Source organism: Procambarus clarkii, chromosome 70 (genome assembly GCF_040958095.1).
Source record: "Procambarus clarkii isolate CNS0578487 chromosome 70, FALCON_Pclarkii_2.0, whole genome shotgun sequence".
NCBI lineage: Eukaryota > Metazoa > Arthropoda > Malacostraca > Decapoda > Cambaridae > Procambarus > Procambarus clarkii.
In genome coordinates, this window is record NC_091219.1 from 7,136,061 (window position 1) to 7,154,731 (window position 18,671).

The 18,671-nt window shown below is 35.1% G+C and overlaps 1 protein-coding gene across 1 annotated transcript in view; it reads left to right on the forward strand.

The window, feature by feature from the left end:
* The window catches only part of LOC123750067 (uncharacterized), a 125,447-nt gene extending 110,675 nt beyond the window's left edge, over positions 1-14,772 (forward strand). Inside the window, exons 5-12 of the mRNA XM_069311893.1 lie at positions 4,406-4,585; positions 7,312-7,470; positions 7,756-7,950; positions 8,481-8,716; positions 12,499-12,677; positions 12,940-13,031; positions 13,830-14,017; positions 14,280-14,772. Coding sequence (XP_069167994.1) covers positions 4,406-4,585; positions 7,312-7,470; positions 7,756-7,950; positions 8,481-8,716; positions 12,499-12,677; positions 12,940-13,031; positions 13,830-14,017; positions 14,280-14,309 — 1,259 coding nt within the window. The 3' untranslated portion in view covers positions 14,310-14,772. The remainder of the gene's footprint in view (positions 1-4,405; positions 4,586-7,311; positions 7,471-7,755; positions 7,951-8,480; positions 8,717-12,498; positions 12,678-12,939; positions 13,032-13,829; positions 14,018-14,279) is intronic.
* Positions 14,773-18,671: the final 3,899 nt, after the last annotated feature.

Here is an 18,671-nt window from a genome sequence, read left to right on the forward strand (position 1 = left end):
GACGAGGACAGGTTGACGAGTTTAGCAGTTACCAGGGAGGATGTTCTTAAACAAATAGTAAAACTCAAACCAAACAAATCCCCAGGGCCGGATGAAGTGTTTGCCAGGGTGCTTAAAGAATGCAAAGAGGAGCTTTGTGACCCACTGTCAACCATATTTAATAAATCAATAGAGTCAGGCAGAGTGCCAGAGTTTTGGAAAGTTGCTAATGTGATACCAGTTTTTAAGAAAGGAGATAGATCACTTGCGTCTAACTATCGACCAATTAGCCTAACGTCTATTGTGGGAAAGTTACTCGAATCTATAATAGCAAATAAAATTCGTCTTCATCTTGAAAAACATAAATTAATAATTGAGTCGCAACATGGTTTTATAAATGGCCGTTCATGTTTAACAAATTTGTTATCTTTTTATTCTAGCATTGTTGAGGCAGTTGATAGTGGTAAGGATTGCGATGTTGTATACCTTGACTTTAGCAAAGCTTTTGATACAGTGCCACATGAAAGACTGATTAAAAAGATAGAGTCTCATGGTATTGGGGGTGCTATATTAAGCTGGATTAGGGCATGGCTATACCAAAGGAAACAGAGAGTTAGTATAAATGGAATCAAGTCAGAGTGGGAAAATGTTGTAAGTGGAGTGCCTCAAGGCTCTGTCCTGGGACCTCTGTTGTTTATAATATATATAAATGATTTAGATTCAGGTTTGAGTAGCAACATTTGCAAATTTGCCGATGATACGAAAATCGGTAGGGAAATTAATTCGGAGGAGGACTCACTATCACTTCAAGTTGATCTAGATAGGGTTTTGAAATGGTCAAAGGATTGGCAGATGCAGTTTAATGCTGATAAATGTAAAGTTCTGAGGTTAGGTAATGATGACAGAGTTACAAGATACGAGCTAGATGGTGTTGTGATTGCGAAGTCGGATTGCGAAAGGGATCTGGGAGTTATGATTAGTAAGAATTTAAAAAAAAAAGGATCAATGCATAAATGTTCGTAATAAGGCAAATCGGACACTTGGATTTATTAATCGCAGCGTTAGTAACAAGACACCTGGTGTGGTTCTCAAGCTATATCTTGCTCTAGTTAGGCCCCATTTAGATTATGCAGTTCAGTTTTGGTCGCCATATTATAGAATGGATATAAATTCACTTGAACGTGTCCAGCGTAGGATGACTAAGTTAATTCCCCAAATTAGAAATCTTTCATATGAAGAAAGATTAACAAAGCTTAAGTTGCATTCACTGGAAAGGCGAAGAGTTAGGGGTGACATGATAGAGGTTTACAAGTGGATGAATGGACATAACCGGGGGGATATTAATAGGGTATTAAAAGTATCAACACAGGACATAACACGAAACAATGGGTATAAATTGGATAAGTTTAGATTTAGGAAAGACTTGGGTAAATACTGGTTCAGTAACAGGGTTGTTGATTTGTGGAACCAATTGCTGCGTAACATTGTGGAGGTGGGGTCCCTCGATTGTTTCAAGCACGGGTTGGACAAGTATATGAGTGGGATTGGGTGGTTATAGAATAGGAGCTGCCTCGTATGGGCCAATAGGCCTTCTGCAGTTACCTTTGTTCTTATGTTCTTATGTTCTTATGTTCACTTCAGTATGTTGTTATTTTACTGTGTAGATTTGGGACTTGGCCCTCCAGTATTTTCCATGTGTATATTATTTGGTATCTCTCTTGTCTCCTTCCTAGTGAGTACATTTGGAGAGCTTTGAGACGATCCCAATAATTTAGGTGCTTTATCGAGTCTATGCATGCTGTATATGTTCTCTGTATTCCCTCTATTTCAGCAATCTTCACCTGCTCTGAAGGGGGAAGTGAGTAATGAGCAGTACTCAAGACGGGACAACACAAGTGACTTGAAGAGTACAACCATTGTGATGGGATCCCTGGATTTGAAAGTTCTCGTAATCCATCCTATCATTTTTCTGGCTGCCACAATATTTGCTTGGTTATGCTCCCTAAACTTTATTTCGTCAGACATTATTATTCCCAAGTCCTTTACATGTTACTTTCCTACTATGGACAAATTTGATTGTGTCTTGTACCCTGTATTATGTATAAGGTTCTCATTTTTACCATATCTGAGTACCTGGAATTTGTCGCTGTTAAACATCATGTTATTTTCTGCTGCCCAGTCGTAAACTTTATTAATACTGTATCTACTTGTAATTTTTCAATATCTTCAGCAGAGGTCATTTTTAAGCTGATTTTTGTGTCATCTGTCAAGGATGATACAATGCTGTGCCTTGTATAGCACAGCATTGTGAGTCTATATCTGATATGAGAATAAGAGAAAGCAATGGTGCAAGGACTGTATCTTGAGGTACAGAGCTTTTAACTGTTCTTGGACTCGATTTTATATGGTTGACTGTTACTCTTTGTGTTCTGTTTGACAGAAAACTGAGTATCCAGCGTCCTATTTTACCAGTTATTCCCATTGACCTCATTTTGTGTGCTATCACTCCATGGTCAAATTTGTCGAATGCGTTTGTGAAATCCGTGTGCTGTATACCACATCTGCATTCCCTTTTTCTTCTAATGCCTCAGTGATTTTGTCGTAATGGTCAAGTAGCTGTGAGAGGCATGATCTTCCCTCTGTAAATCCATGTTCGCCTGGATTGTTGAGATCATTTGTTTCCATGAAACTAGTGACCTGACTCCTGATCAATATCTCAAATACTTTTATTATGTGGGACGTTAGTGGAACTGGTCTATAATTCTTTGCCAGTGCTTGGCTCCCTCTCTTGTGTAGAGGGGCTATGTCTGCTGTTTAAGCGCATCTGGTATCTCCGCCGTGTCCAATCTCTTCCTACTTACTATACTGAGTGCCTGTGCTAATGTCACTTTGCATTTCTTTATAAATATTAAATTCCATGAGTCTGGACCCGGGACTGAGTGCATGGGCTTATTGTAAAATTCTCTTTCAAAATGTTCCATGCTCGTGTTGATATTGGTTATATTTACAGGGGTTTGGATATCATGCATAAAGAAGTTGTCCGGATTTTTTACTTTTATGCTGTGTATCTGAGTGCTAAACATATCCTCATACAGCTTTTTTAGGATTTCACTAATTGTAAAATTAGTGTTATGACAAATTAGAAATTTGTCATCCTCAATGTATGAACCTTCACTAATACAAATAGGTCCAAAATTGGCAGTGATATTTTCTTATGATTTAGCATAAATGAAGAAATATTTTGGGTTTTTTCCTTTATTTCTTGAATTGCTTTTTTGTCTAGTTGCCTCTCTTCAATCTGATATGAATGCTTCAGTCTCTGTTTTATTTCTACAATCTCCCTGTTTAAATTATTCCTTCTTTGTATGAAAAGTTGTCTGCTTAATCATTTCCGTTGTTTTTTTACTTTTTTTGTAGTGTCGCCTGCGTTCTCTTTTTACGTTGGACCTCTTTCTGGCTTTCCTCAAAGGAACATGTTTCAGACAGACTTCATAGGCTTCAGAAGTCTGTTTTTCTATTCTTTGTGTATGATGTTTATTACTTAGAACACATTCCTATTGAAAGTTTGTAAGTTCCTCATTTATTTTTGCCCAGTCTATCCATTTATTATTAATATTAAAATTGGATTAATTGAATAACCCTTCTCACTTGTTGTTTCTCTTAGGCCTACTACCATTATTAATGTTTGTTTTCACTTCAATGTTGTCCGAGTACGTAGTGTTTGAGACAGTAATGTCTCTGATTAGCTCATCATTGTTTGTAAATATCAGGTCCAGCGTGTTTTCGTTCTTAGTTGGTTCTGTAATCTGCTGACTGGGCGAGAATTTGTCACAGAATCTAAGTAGTTCTCTGACCTGTAGTTGGTTATTTCCAGGTTGATTTCCTGCTATAATGTTATTTTTACTATTCTCCATTTTAAAATGGGCAGATTGAAGTCTGCAAAGAAGATAATATCTGATACTGGGTTTGTTAAGTTATCAAGGATATTCTCTATTTTGTGGATTTGCTCAGTTAATTTCTCAACTGTTGCATCTTGCAGTTTGTATATTAAAATAATAATTAAATTCATATTTTCAACCCTGATTCCAAGTACCTCTACCACCTCATTAGTTGAGTTCAGGAGCACTGTTCATGCCAGTTCCTCTTTAATATACAGACCTACTCTTCCACCTGACCTTATTACTCTGTCACATCTATATAGATTATAATTTGGGATCCAGATTTCACTATCCATGTGGTCTTTTGTGTTGAATGATTTGCTCATTCAAATCATTCATTCATCATTTGCACATTTATTTGATCATTTAAATATGAATGATTTCCCATATTGTGTGTCACTTCTGGTGAGCTTAGGTAGTTCTACATTATAATGTAATTATACTGTACTGCACAGTTTATCATAACCCAAATTATCTTTATTTTTCAGTCCTGAGAAACGCTTTACAGCGATTATGTCCCTCATGTAATATTATCGTGAACATTAATCAACATGTCTGCAAGTGTGGCAATAGGCTTTTTGATGTCAAACGTAAAGCTCAGCCGGAAAGCCAGGCTCAGGCAAATATCAAGAGATCAGAAAAGAAAAAACATATACCTGTTGTACATGGTAAGCTCACTTATATTTTTATTCACAATGTTTAATATGGAAATAAATAACATATAATTGATTGATTTAATTTTATTTAAAGGAAATATTTTACTCCCTTTCATATTGTTGTAAAGATTACCAACATATATTGTCAAATGAGCAATTTATGTCATCTGCATTTAAAATACAGCTTTCACACACTTCACGTATTTGTGTTGGATAATATCATTTTCCAGCTTTACATAGAATATTTTGTGTTCTTTATCTATGTTCAGATGAGTTGCATAAAAGTGTGCAAGATTTACAACACCAAAAGAAATTGAAGGAGATTGAAAAGGAGATAACAAGGCTTCGAGCAATTTATGATTCCCAAAATAACAACCCAAAAAGGCGGACAATTATGTACACTGGCACTTCATCTAGAAAAAGCAGAGCTTTAGGTATTAGTAATATTGTCAACAGTTAAATATAATCACTAACTGCTCTTAAATGTAATTATAAATAACTTGTTATAGTAATATATTTTTTACTGTTTTTTTTCTATTACTAGGCACACCATCAAATCCTTTCCCTTGCAGTCATGAAGTAATGAAGCCTCCAGTTTCTGTTGTAGACGTTATACCCCAAAATAGCAATAGTATGTTATGAAATTATTTTAGAGAGATACAAATATAAATGCATTGCCATAGTAACCAAGGACTAAGTTGCAATAACAGTGTGTGTGTGTATATATATATATATATATATATATATATATATATATATATATATATATATATATATATATATATATATATATGTCGTACCTAGTAGCCAGAACTCACTTCTCAGCCTACTATGCAAGGCCCGATTTGCCTAATAAGCCAAGTTTTCAAGAATTAATATATTTTCTCAATTTTTTTTCCTATGAAATGATAAAGCTACCCATTTCATTTTGTATGAGGTCATTTTTTTTTATTAGAGTTAAAATTAATGTAGATATATGACCGAACCTAACTAACCCTACCTAACCTAACCTAACCTATCTTTGCAGGTTAGGTTAGGTTAGGTGGCCGAAAAAGTTAGGTTAGGTTAGGTTAGGTAGGTTAGGTAGTCGAAAAATAATTAATTCGCGAAAACTTGGCTTATTAGGCAAATCGGGCCTTGCATACTAGGCTGAGAAGTGCGTTCTGGCTACTAGGTACGACATATATATATATATATATATATATATATATATATATATATATATATATATATATATATATATATATATATATATATATATATATATATATATATCAAGAAGTCAACACCAGCAATCAACAGCCAATTAATGCACAACTATATACTACCCACCTCAAGACTCCGCTCCAATATAGAAGCATCAAGAAATATGGACCAATAGGCTTTCTACAAATCACTTCCATTCAATACCCATTGTTTCGTGTTCTGTCTTGTGTTTAGGAATTTAATACCCTATTAATACCACCTCACCCCCATCTACCTCACTCAAATGTAGATATAAACAAATCGAAGATGTGTAAGTTCTATTCAGTTGTGTATGTGTAAACCAAAGTCTTTGAAAATGTAATAAGTTTTACGAAACGCGCTCAAGTGTCGCGTCAGACTAGAAATAAAAATGAATTTTGGAGAATTGATTTTTGAATTACCACCAACAGTGAAAAGAAATGTACGAAAGATCGAGAAAATTCGTGTTAGAATTATTAATCTATATATATATATATATATATATATATATATATATATATATATATATATATATATATATATATATATATATATATATATATATATATATGTATATATATATAATATCATATATGGCTATCCTCTCTGAAATTGCAGGGGAAAGGACTTGGGTCCTTGATGTATGTAGGGTGGATCATAGTAGGCTTAATTTAAATGCCTTATAAAGACCCATAGGCCATTTTCTTAGTCATTCCTGATGCAAGTGTCCTGTCAAGGGTGTGTAGATAGTTGAATAAATATGGTTGTAGGTAAATGGATAAAGGGGTAATATTATAAACACATTTGTAAAAATATTATTATAAATTTTAAATACTGAATATATATATATATAATTATTTAAATTTATATATAAAAAAAATTTTGGGTCAAAATATTGACTTATAGTTTGAGTGAAATTTAAAATAGCTAAAGAATATCCATGATGAGGCCTTCCCAAGCCCTCAGATACTAAGCGGTCTGCCAGACGATCCAGATGAGTGGCCCATCCCGGACCCAATCTACACCAAATGAAGAATAAAGAAATAAAAAAAAAATAAAAAAAAATAAATAAAAAAAAAAAAATAAAAAAAAAAATACATAAATAAATAAAACACCTACAAAAAAATATAAAACCAAAAAACCATTTGTCGTGGCGTCAGAAGTGTAACTACCCTGATGTTTCTAAGATTAGCCTCCTTCAGCCAACTCCATCGGCTCTAGTGCTTTAGGACACCAACAAGGTCACAAACACTAGCCCCCCCAGCTAATGTACTGACAACCCAACATAACACATACACAAACAAACAACACATACAAAAATGTCAACCCATGGTGGACAGGCCACCGAACTTTCAAACCTCCTCTCTCTCTACACCCGCATCCTCTTCCTGAATTTCATCTCCCCATCCCTCTACCTCCCCCATCCTTTCCATTCCCTATGGACATCAATCCGAATCTAAAGAATATAGTCTAAAAATCAGTGTAAGATTATAATTAAAGTATAATAATTTCAGCCGCTGCCGAACTTGCTGCAGAAATAAAAAAAATCCAAGAATCGCAAGTGAAGATTTCTCAATGGCAGCAAAGAAGAATGAAGGCTGAAATTTCTTGGGAAGAAAGTCGGTCAGTTCTATTTGAGTGGGAGGTGTGTAGGCACGCTGTTCCAGTTGAAGGTACATACACAATACTTATAAACATATTGTCTATTTCCATCACCATATCAGTTTACATTACAACTTATTATATTTGCATTTTTTTTAGTTATATTTTTTGAATAGAGAGTGGATACTTCGTTTTAAATATACCTGAAGCATTTTATCACTAATGAAAAATGTTTATGTATACTTATAGACCATATTTTTTTCCTAATTCTGCATGATCTGAAACTGTACAGAAGTCTTTTTTGACAAAGATGCGATATTTTTGAACATATGTTTTCAAATATTTTCATTTGACAGACACAAAATGCTTCAAATGTATGATTGAAGCCAGCATCAAATGTGAAGATTGTCATCGCCTATTCTGCTACCACTGTGATATGAAAAAACATTTTTTAAACCCATTCCATGATAGGTTTTCCTGGGCCAGTGGATATTATGAAGCATTGCCACCAACTGTGACTGTTGACCTTAATGGGACATTTACTGACTGGCGTATGTAAACCATAAATTCTTTACATATGAAAACTTTTCTTTTTACCAAGCCTTTACAATATAAGTACCAAAATATTGAAAGAAAAAAATAAATACATTTTTTACTCAATAAGCAATTCAATTTTTATGACATTTGATTTACTGAATATTATTTAAATATGCAATTTTTGCTAAGTTTATTATTATTTTCTTATTCAGAACCTGTTGTGCCAGTTCCTGTGCCAAAAATTTCCTGTAACTGTAAAGACTGTAACCTTAACATAAAGAGTTCTGACATCATGTGTACTTTCATAATGCTCTCAGGTATATTTTATTTAATATTAAGTTTGAACACATAAGTCTAGGAGTATTTGCATCACTGAATATAGTAGCATCACTGAAGTTCTAGTGACGATACCCATACCCAAGCATGTGGACTTCAATCTTTGAGACACACAAACATATCCATTCAGTGATGGAGATGAGTTTTACAAAAGATTCGAAATAAGCTGCTTTATTTTAGGAATAAATACTAAAACTAAGCTTTCTAGGCAGGTATGACCTTTATCTGCCCATATTTGAGTATCAAGTGTGTGGATACAGCCTTCCTGCAGATGCTAAGATGTTGTATGATGATGGATACTTCTGCTCATCAGCCAGGAAAAGTAACACATTCTTCAGCACCAAACTCCTGAACAACTGGCATTTTCTTAAAAGGAACAGTCCAGGTTTATCAATGAAATCATTGTTAATAGCGCTCCAAGCGCTTTGCTCTCATAATGGAAGAGTAAGTATTTATTAATTTTATATATGTAATGTAAGTACCAGTATACATTAAACTGTATATATAATAATACATAAAAATATGAACCCACTCCACACATTCTCTTGTGCCACTTACATGTACAAAACCTTGTTCCTAAATGCACATCCTGATCTGAAACTCTTCCTTGATAGATGTAAAGGATCCCATAATCACCACACCAGAAATCAATATCTCTCTGATATCCCCCGAGTCAAACTAAATCTGTGCAAACTCTCTATGCAAATAAAGTAATTGGTTATTGCTCCTAATTGGTAAACTCTTTATTGAATTAAAAGCTGTCCAGCTGTTCAAAACATTAATAAATAAATAAATAAATAAATTTATTTAGGTAAGGTACATACATACAATAAATTTTTACAAAGATTGGTTGACTTATAGGTAGAGCTAGTACATACAATACCTAAAGCCACTATTACGCAAAGCGTTTCGGGCATGATAAACTTAAATGACAAGCTTAATACTAATTGAGCATACTGAGTAGAATGAAAACAAGAAATGAAAACATAGATGAAAAAGCAGCACAAATACAATTATGTCGACAAACAGCGCTCTTTAAAGAAAAACAGACATTGGTTGACAATAGAAGGGTAAGGTAGGTTACAGGGAATTTATTAGGTATAGCTTCGTTTTTAACTTAAACTGGTTGAGAGAGGTACAGTCTTTAACATGGTTGGGAAGGTCATTCCACACTCTGGGCCCCTTGATTTGTAGAGCATTTCTAGTTTGATTAAGTCGTACTCTAGGAATATCAAAACTGTATTTATTTCTGGTGTGGTGCTCATGGGTTCTGTTACAACCTTCTATGAAGCTTTTGAGATCAGGATTGGCATTATAGTTTAGCGTTTTATATATTTATAATACACATGAGAGAATGTGCAGTGACTTAATGTCTAGCATATTCAGAGATTTGAGTAGGGGTACCGAGTGATGTCTGGGGCCAGAATTGGATATTGTCCTAATAGCAGCTTTGTGTTGAGTAATTAGAGGACGTAAGTGATTTTGGGTAGTAGAGCCCCAAGCACAAATACCATAGTTGAGATATGGATAGATAAGGGAGTAATAGAGAGTCACCAGGGCAGGGCGTGGTACATAATATCTGATCTTAGAAAGAATGCCCACAGTTTTTGAAACTTTTTTTGATATGTTTAGAATGTGCCCCTGGAAATTCAGCTTGTGGTCAATGAGAATGCCAAGGAATTTGCCATCTAATTTGTTACAAATTTGGGTATTGTTTATTTTGAGATTTATTTGATTAGAGGATTTATTGCCAAACAGAATATAGAAAGTTTTGTCAATGTTAAGGGTGAGTTTGTTGGCAGTTAGCCACAGATGGACTTTATTTAGCTCAGTATTTACTGTGGTATTTAGAGCAAGGGGATCAGGACTGGAGTAAATGAAGGTTGTGTCGTCAGCAAATAGAATTGGTTTGAGGTGTTGGGAGGCATTTGGAAGGTCATTAATGTAGATGAGAAAGAGGAGAGGGCCAAGTATGCTGCCCTGGGGAACACCAATGTTGATGGGTAGGGTGGGAGAAATTGTATTATTCACAGAAACATATTGGAGCCTGTCAGTAAGGTAGGATTTGAGGTATTGTAGGGAGTGTCCTCTGACTCCATAATGATGTAATTTAAGAAGAAGGTTTTGGTGGTTGACAGTATCAAAAGCTTTACGCAGGTCCACAAATAACCCAACAGGGAACTCATTTTTATCAAGAGCTGTATGAATCGAGTTAAGCTTACTAATAAATGCATCGTTAGTGCTTTTTTTGGGTCTGAAGCCATATTGGCAAGGGCTAAGTATATTGAGTTTGGCTAGATATGAGTAAAGCTGCTTATAGATTAGTTTTTCAAAATTTTTTGACAAGTTTGGCAGGATTGATATAGGTCTGTAGTTGTTAACATCTGTGAGATCACCACATTTGTGGACAGGCGTTACTCTCACTTTTTTTAGAATATCTGGAAAGGTTTGGAGTTCAAGTGACTTGTTGAAGAGCAAAGCAATAGCAGGGGCTAAAGATCTGGAGGCTTTTTTGTAAATTAAAGTTGGTATCTCCTCAAGGGCACCAGACTTGGTTTTAAGGGAAAGGATTATCTCATTGACGTCAGTGGAATTAATAGGCTTTAGGTACAGAGACTGTGGATAGTTACCTGTAAGATAGTCCTTAATGTCAGTACTGGAAGATGGAATATCATTTGCAAGGGATGAACCAATGGAAGAGAAGAACCTATTGAACTCAATAGCAGAATCAGAGGCTGAAAGCTGACCATCGTTATTAGACAGGAGAGTCGGTTTGTTATTTAAAGACTTCTTTGATCCCAATATTTGTGAAATTGTTCTCCAAGTTTGTTTAATGTTGCTCTTTATTTAGGTAAATTTATCTTCGTAGTATTTAGTTTTGACTCGTCTAATTATCTTAGATAGCAATAATGAGTAATTCTTTGAGAATTCTTTGGAGACAATTCCTAACCTATACTTCTTCTCAAGGTCATGTTTTTTATTAATAGATTTAAGTATTCCCTTTGTAAGCCAGGGATTGTTAAGCCTTTTGGTTGTGACTTGTTTTGTAAGCATAGGACAGTGGGTATTATAAAGGCTAAGAGTTTTTTGAAGAAAAGATTGCACTGCTAGGTTGATGTCCTCTATGTTACCTAACTCGGACTCCCAGTTGACATTATCAGCAGCAGTTATAAAATTGTCTATAGCAGTTTCATTGTGTAGTCTAAAACGTATCTCTCTTGACTCAAGAGGTGGTTTGCTAATGTTAGTTAAGAGAAATGTGGGGTAATGGTCTTTAGTGCTATCGGTGATTATACCTGAAGTAAGCGGAGAGGTTATGTTTGTCCAGATGTGATCAGGAGTCGTGGCAGTGCTATCAGTGATTCTAGTAGGTCTAGTGATTAAGGGTATGAGGAAGCAGGAACTCATACAGTTGAGGAAGCTAACAGCAGTAGGGTGTTCTGGCTCGCAGAGGTCAATATTAAAGTCCCCTGCGATAATTAGGTGGTATTTGTTCAGTCTGTTATCAAGTATTAGATTTTTAAGGTTTGAGTTGAATTCGGACACATCAGTGTTAGGAATTCTATAAACTGCACCCACAGACAGGAAAGACTCGGCACCCTTGACTCTGAAGCTGGCGAAGATATACTCCCCATAGCAGTCTCTAGTTCTAATTTCTTTTAAGCATGTTAGTTCTTGGTGGTAGTAAAGAGCAGTGCCACCACCTCTCTGAAGTAGACGACAGTTGTGAATTGCTGAGTAGTTAGGCATGTTAAAGAGTTGAGTAGTATCCTCTTTCAACCATGTTTCAGTAAGTGTAATAAAAGAGAATTTGTTGTCAATAGCTTCAATCAAGGTACTAACATCATCGAAGTGTTTACCTAGGGATCTAACGTTCAAATTGATTACAGAGATTATTCAAAAGTAAAACTAAAAAGCATTAATTTCATCCTCATAGTTTCCTACGTAGTTCTTCAAACTTGCACTGTTACTTGTGCTACCCACTCCCCCAATATATATGGCTAACTCATGCAACTTGCATGGCTTAGCCACATCTGGGCCTAGTGCTGGGAACTAGGTTCCCAGCACTAGGCTGGGAACAAGGTTCCCAGTACTAGGCTGGGAACCAGGTTCCCAGTACTAGGCTGGGAACGTAGTTGTTCAATCTTGCACTATAACTTGTGCTACCCACTCCCCCAATATATGGTGCTAATCCATGCAAATTCTATATCCAGTATATATTTCAGGATGGTTGCATCAACTTTGAAGCTGCTAAAAGAACATTTCAGGAGTGGAGATTTATGCAGTATGAACTTGCAAATGTCCAAAGCTACAATAAAACCGTGTGCCCTGCTTGTCATACTAACCCATTTGCCATACATATTGATGGCAACAAAAAGTTATTCCGATATGAAAAAGTTGGAAGGTACAGTTCTTAAATAATTTTCCTTTTTTTGTAAAATAAATTTTTATTTTTCAACAATTAATACATTTCTATTAGGGCAACTTATATATCACAATACAATATTCGTTATGTAAATATATCAATATCTGAAAAATTCTTACATGCAATACATAATAGCGTTATTCATGTATTACAACATTAAGTAATATATATTTACACAATCATCAAAATTTAAAACAAATCAATGTAAATTATGTAAATACTGTCATTTTGTTTCTTTCAGAGGATTGAGGGAATCATATTATTCAGAGAGTGTCTTTGCTGCTGACAATGATGTGACTAATCACCTGAACCATATAGAGCTTAAAAACAAAGGTAAATATTATGTGTACAGACTTTGTAAACTGTATATAAATTTTATATTTTTATTTATATATACAAGGCTTTTTACATTCTTGTACAGCCACTAGCACGCATAGTGTTTCAAGCAAGACGTTAATCCCATGTTCTCCAGAATATGACCCCACCAAATCCATTAACAACCAGGTACCCATTTTACTGTTGGGTGAACAGGGGGGAGGGCCATAGTTAAGGGTTGATGCCCAGTAAATCTTCCAAGGCCAGGATACAAACCCAGGACAAAGCGCTCGTGAAACGCCAGGCGAGTGTCTTAACCACTACACCATTGGGAAAAGACAGTCATGATGTCTTACAGTTTACAGAGTTAATATATATATTATAACAAGTAGTTAGGTTTTAAAACCCACAGGCAAGTCAACAAGTAAAACATAGAATACTCAACGTTTGTCAAGAGCTACATGCACCATATAAATAGTGATTTTTGGGGTCTGAAGCCATATTGAGTAAGATGCTATATTTCTGTTTTTCTATATCACTTTTATATAACCCATCAGGTTAGGGGTCTTTTCATAATTTATTATATATTTTATATATACTGTATTTATATAATATAAACTTACTCATTATGGTAATGGACAAATGGAAGTCCATGCCTAATTTATATTTTTAAGATAATAATATTAACAAGATACCTTAAAAATGATTACATATGATTGCATTGTTGTTGCATAATACATGTATCCTACAATGACAGATTTGTTCATGTTCCTTATTAAATAATTTACTTTATATTTTATTTTTTAATATTTTAAGTTACTCTTCAAGAAAAGAGAAATGCTGCAGAAAAGCTGCATATGTACAACAGGATTATGGAAGAACAAAATGTCATTCAACTGGAAATGAAAAGTTACTTGGATTTCTACAGAAAAAAGCTTGAAGAGATAACACAAAGACTAGATGATGTACAAAACAAAAGTGCTCCACCCTCTTGGATAATTGAAGTTAGTATCAGGTATTAATATTAACTTAAATACTCTACTGAAATAAATGTTGTTGCATTATAGCTACTTGGTAATTATTTTAACAGGTGGCTTAATCATTGTTGTTTGTGTCTAAGCTAAGTAAAATTAGTAAAATCATTTTGTAGACACAAATTGTAATATATATTCATTATCACTTTTACTGGTTCAAGTTTAAATGAAACACTTGTTAGGAAAACAAACATTTAATTTAAAAAATGCCTGAAATAATGATGTGTTTTAGTTTTACAGGAACAGGGTAAATACTCAATAAAGAAGTCATCATTCCTGCATGTAATCAGTGGACTTACAGCCCTCTTGCTAAATATGAAAAAATGCTATCAACTGAAGCTATTTGAGGCAACTAACCTGTTTTCTGAAGACAGGGAATTAGAGTACAACAAATTTCAAACAGACAGTCAAGATTCCGAGGATTCCGAGACCGACAGTGACAACAGTGTAGTCAGTATTGAGTCACAGACTGACAACGAAGAAATGGAAGAAACACTCTTCCCTTTGATTTGAGTAGCTTTAAGTAGCAAAGCAAAGAGAAAATAACAAGTATTCTCTACCCCTGGGTTGGGCAAATGTTCTTTGCCCAAATCATCGTCATGTTAATTTTGCATCCCTATGTTGCTCAAGAAAGATTTGTTTTCAAATTAGTTTTTATTTTTATTAATTACCCTCAAAGTTTTGTTTAGTTTAGAAATGCTTATTAAATAAATTGTAGTTGTAGTTATGTGCAATTTCTTTGCTTTCCTTCAAAAAACACAAAAAAGGTAAACATGAAAAATGAGTGCCCAAATGAGATACAGAAAACTTTTTTAGTATCAGTAGTTGACAAATGGAATGCATCAGGAAGTGATGTTGTGGAGGCAGACTCCGTACAAAGTTTCAAGTATAGATATGATGGCCCAGTAGGTTCAGGAAACTACTTCATTTGAGAGGAAGCTTCCTAGCATTACGTAAGTAATGAAGAAATATGATATATTTACTCACTATAATGTTGGTACTGAATGTAGAACATGGAAAAACACATTTTTACTCTGAAATAATCATATTTTATACCGAAATTATACGAAACTTAACTCGCAGTTCAACACAGGAAGATTACATTCTAAGCCTGGTAGCACTCGAAATTATTGACAACACTGAAGTAGACAGCTTAATTATTTCTGACTCCCTTTCTTCACTACGAGCAATAAACAGTTTGCAATCAAGTAATAACGTGCTTGTCTTGGAAGCTAGACATAGATATATAAGAATACTTAGCAAGAGGGTAAATATAAAAATGTTGTGGATTCCTTCTCACATTGGCATGCAGGAACATGACAATAAATAAGCCTCTGTATCTCTTTCCACTTCGGCTCACAAGATGGGTATAGGGTGCATAATAAACGAGCTAAAGAGAGAATGTTGTGGCTTTGGGTAATTAGATGATCCCAATTTTGCTATAAAATTATGTTAGTTTAGAGTAAAAATAAGTTTTTTTTTCATGATGTTCTACATTCAGCACCAACAATATAGTGAGTAAATATATCGTAGTGTTTCATTACTTACGTATACTGTACTAAGAAGCTTTGGGTAATTAGACGGACTGCCACACACCTACCTACCTACCTGATTTACATGAGGTTTTGTCATATATACCAATAACATAGATGAAAATATTACAAACCACATCATCAAATTATAATGTAAATTATAATTAAATGCAAGATCTTGTATATGGGCCATAACAATCCACGTCACAAGTACTAAATTAACTGTACTACTTTACATAAAGAATATTAAATGTTTATTCAGGTAAAAGTTCTAATAGCAGATTTGTATGGCATAATTAGGGGACATGCATGATTTTGGGTAGTAGAACCCCAAGCACATGTACAATAATTCATGTATGCACATGTATAATAATAAGTCAACCAATGTCTGTTTTTCTTTAGAGAGCGCTGTTTGTCGACATAATTGTATTTGTGCTGCTTTTTCATCTATGTTTTCATTTCCTGTTTTCATTCTACTCAGTATGCTCAATTAGTATTAAGCTTGTCATTTAAGTTTATCATGCCCGAAACGCTTTGCGTAATAGTGGCTTTAGGCATTGTATGTACTAGCTCTACCTATAAGTCAACCAATCTTTGTAAAAATTTATTGTATGTATGTACCTTACCTAAATAAACATTTTATTTTATTTATTTTAATTAAGATAATGGCAAATGGCAAATTGTGAGTGTCTGAACTCGGGGAGCGAGAGCGTGGCGGCTCGATGCGGTCGTAGTCTGCTGTCTGCTCTGTGTCGAAGCTGTAGCGTCTTGGGTCGATTAGAAATGTACACGCCGAGTACTACATTGTTGAATGTGGAAATTGTACTGTCCTCCATTCCTCATATCGCTTGCATATATGGTGATTACACCTCACCTCCCTCCAACAAGCTGAGAAGAGTATTACCTGTAATTGGGGAAAGGATTGTAGCTTCTGTAATTAGTGCTAATTAGTTATGCTATTAAGATAATGTAGGGAGTATAAGGATTACTCGCTACAGCATTTTGTAGACCAAGCAGAGTTATGCCATGTGCGGGTAGGCGATTCCACGGGTTTACAACCCTATGGGTGAAAGCATCTTTGGTTTTCTGTCCGACATTGTGGTTTCTTGAGGTTGAACTCGTTGCTCCTCGTTAGTGTTACGTCTGACCTTTTGAAAAAACTGTCTGGATTGACATCCTCCAAATTTAGTATTTTATGGGTTTCTATGAGATCCGCCCTGTCATGCCTGGTCTGCAGTGTTGTTACCCTAGTGGCCCTCATCCATTCCTGATACGAGAGATGACTAAGCTCTGGTATGATTTTTTTTAATTACATCTTCCACTTGTTGAGCAATATTATTGTCCCCTAACTCCCCTTGCCACTTCGGGGGGGGGGGGGGGGTATAGGGTGTTTATGTAGCTTCAGGGCACCAATCCCCCCAGCCACAGGGCATGGCGAGAAGGCGAAATGATGCATTCTGACTCAAACGCCCTTTCCTTTATCTATCTGCTGTGAGGTAGTGCTGTCAATTTGGTAGTTCTGAAGTGGATTGTTGTGGCCCACATGTAAGGGCTAGCATTTATCGACATTAAAAAGCATTTGTCAGTCATCTGACCATTTTTGAAGTTCATTTAGATCACTTAGTAAGGTCTCATTATCACCTTCAACTATTCCATGGTCCAGGGATTTTCTGAAAAGGAGTTTCACTGACAAACATAGTGAATTTGCCAGTTCATGTCCTTTACGACTTGGGACTGAAATACATTCACACTTTGGGCTTTTGAGTCTTTTAGTTTGTCAATGCTCTTCCTGATTGTGTAGCGTGTAATTGGTATTTCCCTTAATTCCTTCTCTTTACCTCCGACAAACATTTGCGTGGGTGATGGGATGTCATTCAAGCTTTCTAGTGTGAACACTGATGTAAAGTATTCATTAAGTGTGTTTGCTGCCCTTTTATCGTGCAACTTAACATTGTTCAGCCCGTCCTCCAAACAATGATCCAAAAGTGATTCCATGCACCCGCCAAACCCCGTTTATGAATGAAAAGCGGTTTACACACGACTCACAACCGCTGACGTTCGAACATATCCGGAACAAGTGCTTCACTGACGAATTTTGTTCGAATGACAACACTATAAATGCTTCACCCACGTACTACAAATACAAATAAACGCTAACAGAACCTAAACACCTGACCTAACCTATCCTATGCCTATATATACACAATATGCCAATATATTATAATATTAATTTATACCTGAGAAAATTCCCGTTTTGAATGAACAGCATGTTAAAATTTATGAATGCGTCTGTGGGGTCGACCGCTGAATGTAATGGACTTGAGTCAAGGACGGGTTTTCAACCTCCGTTGAAAAGCAGAGGTGCAACAGGAACTTCTGAGAGAAGTTCCGGATCAGCCAGGCTGTGGTACTGCACATACTGCACAAGGATGGATTGATAAATTAATATATGGACTACTGACTTTAAACACACGTTTATTGATTTTATTAAAAAAATATATGTTACATAAATACTTAGGAATTTTTTCTTAGAAATTATATTGTTCTGTAAAGGAAGTAAGATTGATGGGAGTCACCTTTGACTTAATTACATAAAGTTTATTGATTTTATTAAAAAAATAAATCATATTTTACATAGATTTTTTTTTGTGGTAATTATATTGAAATTGAAATTGAAATTGAAATAAGTTTATTGAGGTAAAATACACACAAAGGGATGAGGTAGCTCAAGCTATTCTCACCCCGTTCAGTACAACGTGTTAATATATACATAGACACACATCACAAATAAACACATTACCAAACATTCTGAGAGGTAAAAATATACATTTCCTCCCTCACAAGTAGTATGGTATCAGACGTACACACAAATACTTTTATGACCTAGGTATACTGTATAGACAATTTGCAAGACACCTGCAGATAATTCAACAAAATATTACAATCTTGGTGCAAAATTCTTATATCTCTCAAGAATATCATCAACCTTTCCGTTGTGACACATCCAGGCTATTTGTTCAGGAACAGTCCTTATCTCAGTGTTTCTATATACATTAATCAACGGACAATCAAGAATATAATGGGCAAGGGTG